The 11,304-nt window shown below is 46.8% G+C and overlaps 1 protein-coding gene across 1 annotated transcript; it reads right to left on the bottom strand.

The window, feature by feature from the left end:
- Window positions 1–1,077: 1,077 nt before the first annotated feature.
- On the bottom strand, window positions 1,078–10,341 carry khnyn (KH and NYN domain containing). Its single transcript, XM_028984965.1, has 9 exons — window positions 10,217–10,341; window positions 9,930–10,108; window positions 6,524–6,658; window positions 4,889–6,429; window positions 3,798–3,928; window positions 3,544–3,640; window positions 3,252–3,359; window positions 3,065–3,166; window positions 1,078–1,774 (listed from the first exon to the last, which is right to left on the bottom strand). The coding sequence occupies exons 2-9, from the start codon at window positions 10,098–10,100 to the stop codon at window positions 1,543–1,545; spliced, it is 2,517 nt and encodes an 838-aa protein (XP_028840798.1). The 5' UTR covers window positions 10,101–10,108; window positions 10,217–10,341; the 3' UTR covers window positions 1,078–1,542.
- Between the last annotated feature and the right edge of the window lie 963 nt (window positions 10,342–11,304).

Raw genomic sequence — 11,304 nt, 5'->3', positions numbered from 1 at the left:
AGAACAATATAAAGCATGCAATAAATTGTTGAATAATTGATCAATGGACCACCTCAGAACCAGGACTGCATGCTAAAAAGTCAAATATAGGAGTCCATTGTAAATGTCTAAAACAAAATTAAGATCAGGGATTCAACTTTGATGCAGGGATTCAACGTTTAAAGAATGTTGATGTTCTGTAACTCTTCCACAAGATCATTGTAAGAACTTTATTTTGGAACTTTGATAATGGAGCCATGGTGTCCGTTGCAGACTAATGTGTCGACACCCAAATTAAGAACGTCACCGCAAACGTAATCTCACTCCGACTTCGCTTCGGTTCTTGACTGATCTGTCGGTTTTGGCCGAGCGACTTACAATCAGTAGTTACAGGGACGCCAGAACTTTGTCAATCTGGATGCAGCATGAAACGTCTCTACATGAAAGGAAGAAAGACCAGTTGCCATGACTCAACTTTCAGACAAATTCACCTGGATGACTGAGAATCTTCACAGACATATTTACAGGGACAGTCCCCCCCTGGAGACACTGGAGGGTTAAGTGTCTTGCTCAGGGACACAATGGTAGTAGGTGGGGTTTGAACCTGGGACTTCTGGTTCATGGGCGAGTGTGTAACCCGCTAGGCTACTACCACCCTCTCCTGCCGCCAGAGACACGTCTGCCCACCCAGTCAGTCCCGCGATACAGATATTTCCAGCGAGTTAATAAACCACTTGCTCTTTTACGCATAATTCCAGGAACAAAAAAAGTCACACGTATGTTAAATAATTTTAAAGAAAAATACAGTTTAATTTTTACTGCATAGGCCAGTCTTCACTTTGTAAGCAAACCAAGGACCGAAGCATCATGGGATATTATACCGTTATGGGCTCTATTATTTTTTGAGCTGGAATGATGGAATGAAGAGTATTGATCGGAGTAGGAACATCTGCCCGTATGGAGAAGGTCCTCCTGACAGCGCGCAGAAGGGAATCAATTTTTTTTTCCCTTTTATTTTTAATTAATTTGCTTCATTTTCCAGACTGCAGTTCTGGATTTGAATGGCGTGTAGAAGTCTGGAGAAACAACACCACAGCATTTTTCTCGTCCTTTTAATGTCAGACATTCCAGCTGACTGCAGGGCGTCGCCAGTGTTCACTGCCTTCTTAATTAACAGGAATGTAAGGCACTTTGAAAGCAACACACTCATCATTACTAGATCCACAACAATTTTCAATAAAAAAAAAAATACATATTTGAAGACATAGAAACACAAATTAAAAAAATTTCTCCGTAAATTAGAAAAAAATATTTTTTAATTTTGCTGCAAAATAATTAATAAGAAATGGACTGTAGTAAACAGTGTCCCAGGATGAGTAGGACTAAGCGGGTACGGAGAGAGAGTGATAAAAAAAAAAAAGAAAGAACAATAAAATCAAACCCGCTACACCACATTAAAAACGTTGCATTTATCATTTTTAAAAATGCATTTTGAAATGAGCATGAAGAATTTATGCGTAAAGTGCCGCTGCGTGAAGGTACACAAACTCGGTTCGGGAAGCACTAGAGACTCCCGTCGGAACCCTGCAGCTCCAGGATGTAGTTGGAGAGCTGGCCGACGTCCGTCGCGGTGGGGTTGCACTGCAGCGCCAGCATGACCACGCTCTCCTGGCCAGGGAACACCTGGAGCAGGCCCCGTTTCAGCCGGGAGCTTTCCGCCACGCCCCTCTCAGCAGTGTGGGCGCGGGGGGCCGCGGGGTGGCCGAGCGAGGCCTGACTGGCTGCAGGACTGGCCCTGAAACACAGACGGTGCTCAGTAATGTGGAACACTAGATGGTGGAATGAACTTCCTGCTTAGGAAATACTTTGATTCGTTTTTAATAACAAATTATGAAGGATATTTTAAACCACTTATATGTAAGTTTGCCTTAAACAAAAAAATATTTGAGGTTCACTTCACTAAACATCAAGCTATTTAAAAATCATGATCTTGCATCATCACTGGATTAGAACTAAATTCCAGGGCTGGACAAGTTGAATGGTTGCTTTACTAAACAGAAGGTGGTATTTGTTGTCTACTGACTGGGCCGTGAGAGAGTCTTTTTACACCCGTGCCCCTGTGCCCTATCAGCGTTTGATGTCCAGCTAGCTCTGAATGCTCCCTTTGACCTGCACCTGTCCATCTTGTGTCCCTCACGTAGACGCACCACTAGGCTACTGCTACCAGTGGTGGTAGTAGCTTAGCGGGTAACACACTCGCCTATGAACCAGAAGAACCCAGGTTCAAAACCATTGTGTCCCTGAGCAAGACACTTAACCCTGAGTGTCTCCAGGGGGGGCTGTCCCTGTAACTACTGATTGTATGTCGCTCTGGATAAGGACATCTGATAAATGCTGTAAATGTAAATGTTCATTATGGTCCACGGTGCCACACAAGACCCAGAATCAGGGTGGTTGAATAAATCCAGAGGCCGGGTGCTTCTAATTGGAGAGACCACGTGATCTGGAGGGGTGATCAGGAGCACAACAGATCCATTCATCCCATTTTCTTGTCTCTCCAGCCTAGAAAGGAGCACCATCGGGTTTTGTACAGACCATAAGAACCTACGTCCAGTGAGGAAGTTACCGCAGGCCTACAACTTTGTATGTTAAAGTATATGACTTACAGATTTTTACATAAAAAAAAAATTATTATAAAGGATCAGGAGTAACAAAGCAGAGCTCGAGGGATTTAAACGTCTCATCACTGGTGTAGAGTTGCTATTATCAAATTAATTTGCAGAATTATTCGGATTAAACAAGTGAATTGAAAGTGAACGGTTTAAGTATTAGACTTTTAATATCCAGTCAAACAGTCAGGGTTCGAGCCCTCAATGCATTTTGTTAAGTTATTAATCATGTGTGTGTGTGAATGAATAATTTGCAACGCATTGCAGTAGCTCTATATTCCCGTATAATTTTTGCAAAGAGAATTTTAGGCAAATACTTAATCGTAGTCATCATGTGATGTCGTGATGGACGGTTGAGAATGTTTTCAAACCAACAATATCCAGAAACCCCAATAAAAGGACATTTTTCCGTTTACCTTCGCTGAGCGTGCAGGAAGATGTCGAGATGGGGTCCAGATCGACCCAGAGGGTCATCGGGCACCATGAAGAGGTCCCCAACAAACGTGTACTGAAGCAGCCTGGAAAGGTTGAACCACAGCAGCTTGTTCATCTTCAGACAAACTAAGAACTGTAGAAAGGTGGACGCAGGCATGAACCTTCTACCTTGTCTTGATGATGTCTTTCCATTCATCACATTCATCAATCAAGTCCCTCAAGTTGTCATTGGTCACAATGACGCCGTCCGTCCTCTGAGCCAGCTGCAGCATGATCCTTACACACAAGGAAAAGGAAGGATGAAGCACGGGAAGCACAAGACTGTCGGATTTTCCAGATCTTCACTCTCACGTTTTTAAAGATGTCACGTTGTGTCACCGTGTCCTGTGCTGCAGTGTTTCACAGTGACAATCACTTTTAACTCTAAACATATGTTGTTTTATGTATTTATGTGTTGAACCTGTCATCATAGGCGTTGATTCTCTTCCCCATGACCTCCCTGGAAGGAGTGAAAGAAAGCAGGCCAAGGTCCTTCAGCTGAGTGATATAATGTTGCTCTATTTAAAAAGATTAAAAAAAGAGAGGTTATTACATATTCATTGCAATTTCGAGCACTGGAACCTCAGCTAATGTCTCATTTTAGGATTTATTTTTTTGATGAGACCGATCTTTGCCTATAGGACACCTGACAAAAAAAAAAAAAAAAAAGTGTACCTTTGTTCTTGGGATCTTTCTTCTCCCTCCACTGGGGCACAAGTGCAGCGATCTTGCGGTGACCTCTGTTCCAGAAGTATTGCACGGCCAGAGCGATGCCTCGGCAGGAAAAGAAATGCCCCAGGCCGTGGCTACAGCGAAGGCAAAAGGAGAGTTCATATCAATTTATATCAGTCGTGGGCAAATTTCTTCACTTATTTACTGTTTCTTCTAAATTTTTGGAGGAATTCTGTTGAAATACATAAAAATATGCTATTTATTGTTTGCTGTGTGTATTTGCAATGCATTGCAGTAGCTCTATATTCCCTTAGAATTTGTGCAAAGAGAAATTTATGCAAATAGTTAATAATAGTCATCATGTGATGTCATGAGGCACGGTTGAGAATATTTTCAAACCAACAATATCCAATATCCATATTAAGTATATATGGTGTATACGGTATCCGACCAATGTTCTGTAATATAAAAATGGCAAGACTCGTAAATGAGGAGGCGCGTTAAAACTTTGGACCTTTAGCGTGTAAACTGAAGTACCATCACATGGTATTTCTGCTAAACTGGCAGGAGAAGCATGAAACTAAACTCCTAAGATGAACTCAAGAATAAATCTAAAATATTGCCTTCTGGTTAACGTAATACACGTAAAACCTTCGTGAGTGACTGCCCACCACGGTTGATGCCACCATTATACCATTTTTTTTTTTTTGCAAATAGGTAGAATGTGAAGATACACAATCTCCACTAGATGCAGATGTGGAGAACATAAGCGATTATATTTTCCAGTGGCGATGGAAAATATGAAAAATTGAGGAAAAAAAACAACAACAACAAACGGTTAAGGAAGCGGCCCCGTAAACAGAAGGTTACAGGTTTGAATCCCGATCCGCCAAGGTGGCACAGAGCAAAGCGCACTGCTCCGCGGGCGCCTGTCATGACCGCCCACTGCTCACCAAGGGTGATGGGTTAAATGCAGAGGACAAATTTCACTGTGTGCACCCCATTCTGTGCTGCGGTGCATCACAAGTGACAATCACTTCACACTTCACATGAAAAATCCTACTTGAAAAGTAGACGCCCTTATCCGGCCGTACCTCATGGCCACATTGCTGGCATCGATGATCACCTGCCGCAGACCCGGGTCGCCGGGGTCGTCGGTCAGCTTGAGCTCGAACGGGACCTGCAGGCCTTCCACGAAGCGCTGAGCTCCTGTGATGGAGGACGCTGCCGGCAGGGGTCTGAAGGGTCGCCGCTGGCCTCTGCCGGTGGACGGACCTTCGGAGACGGGGTAGGTGGCCTGAGGCGGGCCTCTTACGGGGGTTCGACTGTCTTGTCTGTGGCTCTGAGCCTGGCCACTGCCGGGAAGGGTCTGCGTGTTTCGACCGGCGCCACCGGAGCTCCCAGGATGACTCTGGCTCGATGCTTTGGCTCCCTGCGTGACCTTCTGCTGGATTCGGACCAACTCGGGTTTGGTGGGACGGCCTTTGGGTTTGTCCGTATAAGCGGCCGCAATAATATTTCTCTCAAGTTCCATGTGTTCGATGAAGCAGCTACCTAGATTGTCCACCACGTCCTTAACTGTCTCAACGACTTCTTGTCTTCGGCCGGCTGAGTCCTCTTCCAAGCGCTGCTTGGCCTTCTTCCTTTTCCTGGCATCTGAGCTGGAGCTTCCCTTGCTCTTCGGGTTCTCCGAGCCTCTGCTGTCCTGACCCTGGAGCTCCACGATCAGCTGGTGGAAGCTGAGCTCTGGCAAGTTGCTGTAGACCTCCCTCACCTGCTCCTCGGTGTAGCCACAGGTGGCAGCCGCCCTCTCCACCACGCCCAGAACGAAATCCTTCTCTTCCGATCCAGTCCTGCCATTGTCCACCTCGGACCCGGTGGACTGACGCGCGAGACCGCGTTCTTCGCTTGGCGGGGTCTGGCTCCCCGCGCTGCTCTGCTCTTTCTCAACCAGCTCGAGAATCTCGTAGGCCTCCCTTGTTCTGACCCGAGACAGAACCCTCAGCACGGCGTCCTCATCGTAACCCATGGCTGTGAAGAACTCCAGCAGGAGTTTGAAGTCGTCTTGAGCACCAGGTGTCCGCATACACTCGTCCACCTCCTCCTCCCAGGCTTCAGGAGCATCCGTTTTGTCTCCTTCGCTCTCCTCCCCCATAAAGCCCTGGGCAGAAGAATCGGGGTCTTCATCTTCAATGCCCCTGTTCCCCAGGCTAGGCCCGTTAACCTCAAGAAGAGCGTCTGGGGTCCGTGGATCTTTGTGGTCCCTCATAGAAAGTCTCCTCAATTCGGGATGCATTAAATCTGCTTCAGTTTTGTCCTGGTTCTCGTTAAATTCGCCCCGTCCTGATGAGTTCCGTCGATTTTCCAGACCCGACTCCTTCACAAGTTCTAGCAGGGCCTCTTTCACTGAAGCAGGAAGCACCAGCAGGTTCAGCGTGTGCCTGTCCTCCCAGTGCTCCACCAGGGCTTTGAAGCTTCTTCGGGAGTCCAGGGACTCGGCAGTTGCTGAGAGAGCCGCCTCGTTGTGCTTCTTCTGGCTGGCCTCAAACCTTTCCACCAGGTCCATAATCAGGGAATACGCCTGGACCACCGGTTCTGCTAGACCTGAGATGAGAAGGAAACCTGGAGACCCCACCTGCAACAAGGACGACCACAAACAGTTCATTCACCCAAACTTCACCGCACCTATGGTAAGAATGTCTGTCATTCTGTCTGGTTCCATCACTCACCGTAATGTGAGCAGATGTGATCTTAATGAGACAATCCATGAAGAGCCCTCGGGCGCCGGCAAACACGCAGTGGAGGACCTCAGGGTACGGCATCTCGTGCTGTTCTTCCTGGTTGACCACGCCTTTCACGTACAGCTGCCGGAAAGTGAAAGCAAAGGTCAAATCAGGTGCTTGGCAAGATATCTGCACGACTGTTTAGTTTTGTGGACGACCAAAGGTCTTGAAAGAGCTGCAGTCAAAACTCCTGAGGGACATTTTCTCAGCCAGCTGCAGATCATTTGAGCCCGACCTCTTATTGGACAATCACGACGATCCATGAGAAACTGTGCTTTGAGGGGATTCAACAATGAAACCATGTTTAGGGAGGTAGTAACCTAGCGGGTAACACACGCACCTATGAAGCAGAAGACCAAGGTTCAAACCCCAATTACTACCATTGTGTCCCTGAGCAAGACACTTAACCCTGAGTGTCTCCAGGGGGGGACTGTCCCTGTCCCTGATTGTAAGTCGCTCTGTATTTTTATTTTACAGTGGAATGCTATGTTCTACGATCTGTATTTACACTACATATTTAAATCATTTTGAGACCTATAGAAGCATCTGTACACAATGTAAAAGTAAATGGACAGAGTGAGGACGACTCTAATGACATTGGTGGATCACCAGGTGGTTCACCTAGGGTGGGGCTCAGCCATTGCACGAGGAAGTGACCCCGTAATCAGAAGGTTGCCGGTTCGAATCCCGATACGCCGAGGTGCCACTGAGCAAAAGCGCCGTCCCCACACACTGCTCCCCGGCGCCTGTCATGGCCGCCCACTGATGGTTAAAAGCAGAGGACACATTTCACTGTGTGCTGTGCTGCACAATGACAACCACTTCAATAAAAAAAAACAAAAAAACTTGGACAATCGGTAGCTACCAAGATACACAGTATAATGTGAAAGTGAAGTGATTTGTCATTGTGATGCACAGCACAGCACAAAATGTGTCCTCTGCGTTTAACCCATCCCCATTGGTGAGCAGTGGGCGGCCATGACAGGCGCCCGGGGAGCAGTGTGTGGGGATGGTGCTTTTGCTCAGTGGCACCTCGGCGGATCGGGCTTCGAACCGGCAACCTTCTGATTACGGGGCCGCTTCCTTAACCGCTAGGCCACCACTGCCTGATATGTAAGTGGATATGTTGGATATTTCAAACAGGACACACAAGACAAGACAAACGTGTGCCGGGTGCTGCAAGAGCTCCTTCAGAGCAGTCAGAGCTCTCAATGCACCGGCATCACCAGGAACACCGTTAAACTCAACAATCAATACACTTCCAGCCGTATGCACCAAATACTCGCACCGCTGTATACGCACCACAAATGTCCATATTCCACACACACACACACACATATATATATATATCTCCAACGACGACTGTCGTGCCACGGCGGTTGGAATCGGGAGAGAAACACAAACACTCGACGTGCCGAGTAAGGTGTGGGGTTTTAATAAATTAAACCGAAACAGACTTTATACAAACGTACAATAGCATGTAGCATACAGGGAAACAACGTTATACTCAACCTGTCAGTGGATCTCCAACTTCCTAACCGGGAGACCACAGGCAGTAAGGATGGGTGGACATGTCTCAACCTCCATCACCCTCAGCACTGGAGCCCCCAGGGCTGTGTTTTGAGCCCCCTGCTGTACTCCCTGTACACCCATGACTGTACAGCCACTACTAACTCCACCACCATCATCAAGTTTGCTGACGACACTGTCGTGGTGGGCCTGATCTCTGACAACGACGAGACGGCCTACCTGGAGGAGGTTGGAAATCTGGTGAACTGGTGCCAGAGGAACAATCTCCACCTGGACGTCAGCAAGACAAAGGAGTTAATAGTGGACTTCAGTACAAAGCAGGAGAGGACCTACCAGACCCCTGTCATCAACAGGAGCCCAGTGGAGAGAGTGGACAGCCTCCATTACCTCGGTGTTTACATCACGCAGGACCTGTCATGGTCCTGTCACATCAACACCGTGGTGAAAAAGGCCCGGCAGCGTCTCTACCACCTCAGACGCCTGAGAGACTTCAGACTGCCCTCCAAGGTGCTCAGGAACTTCTACTCCTGCACCATAGAGAGCATCCTGACGGGAGACATCTCAACCTGGTGCAGGAACAGCACCATGCAGGACAGGCTCCCTGACCTTCAATCTATCTACAGAAAACGGTGTTGTACCAGGGCCAGGAAGATAGTGAAGGACCTCAGCCACCCCAACAATGGACACTTCTCCCTGCTGCGATCAGGGAAGCGCTTTCGCTCCCTGAAGTCCAACACAGAGAGAATGAGGAGGAGCTTCTTCCCGCAGGCTGTCCAAGCTCTCAACAACAACAGTACATACAACTCCAATACACTCCAGCACTTTCACTCTCAACCACTCTGGACTCTTTGCACAAAATCACTTTGCACAAAATCTCTGCTCTTTTTACCCTTTATATATACATTGAATTTCACTCATTTGCACACCTTCACGCTACCTGTTACACATATTTTATGTTAAAGATATAAAAGTGTAATATTTGGTTATGTTTGCAATATTTGCATATTGGTTCATTGTTTACTTGCAACATTTGCAATACTGTGGTCTGTAGCAGTCGCTAAAAGCATTTCACTGCATATCATACCGTGTATGACTATGTATGTGACAAATAAAATTTGAATTTGAACCTGAAAAAGTTCCGCAACCGTTTCAAAGTTGCAGACATTCGCACGACTGGCTGAGGAAAATCACCCTCATGGGGTCTGATGCAACTGTTTTTACTCGTGTAAGAAGGTGTCGTGGTTCTTTTTCATCTCATGATTAATACAGCTATTTCAGAAGCAGTGCATTAATTTAAGTAAACAATATTAAATGGCATAATTCCAACATTTAATTTATGCATTGATTAAAAAAAAAAAAAATTGAAGATTGCAGCAATAACAAAAGTTTATCACGATATTCTGGAGGGGGGGGCGACGTCTGAAGGTTCGACTCACCACAACAACAACTACAGCAGCAGCGTGGTGACGTCACGACCGGACACGCCCACTCTGCGCGAGGCTCTTATTGGCACGTGATCGTGACGAGTCTCATTAGAAATAAAATGTTCGTTGGTGACATTTACGGGCCGAGCCTCGACTTTTTATGGCTCCGGGTCTTCTGGGTTTTTACTATTTTATTCTATAGTCTGTACAGTTATTAGGTTTTAGTTAAAAAACATTTTGTAATACTTATGTATTATATACTAATATATATATTTTCTTTCTTTTATGATTTCAATACACGGTATATTGTTGTACTGACAGTAAATTACACTTAACCAGGCGAAGAAGCCGAGGATTCGGAGTTTAACTTGAAATTCACTGCGGGCTTTAATCCTCACCGTGGCGGCTCCCACGTCGGCGTCGCGGCCCCGGAGCTGCAGCCAGATCTGGGCGTCGCCTGTCCCCTCGTCCACCGCCAGCGCCACGCCGAACACGCGGCGGACCGTGGGCTGCAGCGACAGCGCGGAGTCGCGCAGCGCGGCGGCGCAGGCGAACTCGTTCTCCGCCATGAGAAGAGCTGCGGGGAGGAGATCGCGGAGGAGGGTGTTTTTTTTTCCCCCGTGTCGTAACATGACCGTAGAAGTTTGTTAATTTTTCATATATAGATAACAGAGAATGTATTTACCCAGACGGGCTTCACCGCGGGGCCCGGTACCGACCCGAGGCGCCGGAACCGCGGAGCTTCATGGCGGGCAGAACGCGGCGGCGGGTCCGAGTCTGGCGACGAAAGCGAAACCGCGCGTCTTCTCGCGAGCGTATGTCGTGTAGTGCGGGCGCGCGCGGAATGGGGGGACACGCCCACTCGGCGCGACAATGTAGCGACGTTGCGGTTTCATTGGAATATATATATATATATATATACACACACACACACACACACACACACACACACACAGCAGAGGCCGAAAGTGTTATGTGTTTTCTTTGTTTTCATGACCATTTACGTTGCTAGATGCTCACTGAAGGCATCAAAACTATGAATGAACACATGTGGAGTTATGGACTTAACAAAAAAAGGTGAAATAAGTGAAAACATGTTTTATATTGTAGTTTCTTTGCTCTGATTACTGCTTTGCACACTCTTGGCATTCTCTCGATGAGCTTCAAGAGGTCGTCACCTGAAATGCTTCTCCAACAGTCTTGAAGGAGTTCCCAGAGGTGTTTAGCACTTGTTGGTCCAGGTCACCCCAAAACCATCTCGATTGGGTTCAGGTCCGTTGACTGTGGAGGTCAGGTCTCCACTTTTTTGTTAAGTACATAACTCCACATGTGTTCATTCATAGTTTTGATGCCTTCAGAGAGAATCTACCAACGTAAATGGTCATGAGAATAAAGAAAACACATTGAATGAGAAGGTGACACAATGGTAGTAAGTGGGGTTTGAACCTGGGTTCAAACTGATCCATAGGCATGTGCGTTATCCACTAGGCTACTACCACCCCATTTCTGGGCCTGGGTCAGGCTCCAGGCCTGCTTTTCAGTTTGCCCAGGCGCTGATTCGTTGATATGTGAAAAAAAACAAAACACGTAATGACTGTGCACTAACAGATTTTTGGTTTAATTAATTATTTTCATTATTAAATTAATACTGATGCTTGCTTATAGACATAACTAGCATTACATTGGCATTTTTTTAACTGCATCAGCAGGGAACTTGTGGGCGTGTTTCTGAATGCGCACGTACTCAGGGCTCCGTGGTAACGCGCCCTTGGA

The sequence above is a fragment of the Denticeps clupeoides genome, chromosome 1 (genome assembly GCF_900700375.1).
Source record: "Denticeps clupeoides chromosome 1, fDenClu1.1, whole genome shotgun sequence".
In the NCBI taxonomy this organism is placed as follows: domain Eukaryota; kingdom Metazoa; phylum Chordata; class Actinopteri; order Clupeiformes; family Denticipitidae; genus Denticeps; species Denticeps clupeoides.
Note: the sequence above shows the minus strand (reverse complement) of the source record. Positions and strands in the feature narration are given on the sequence as shown.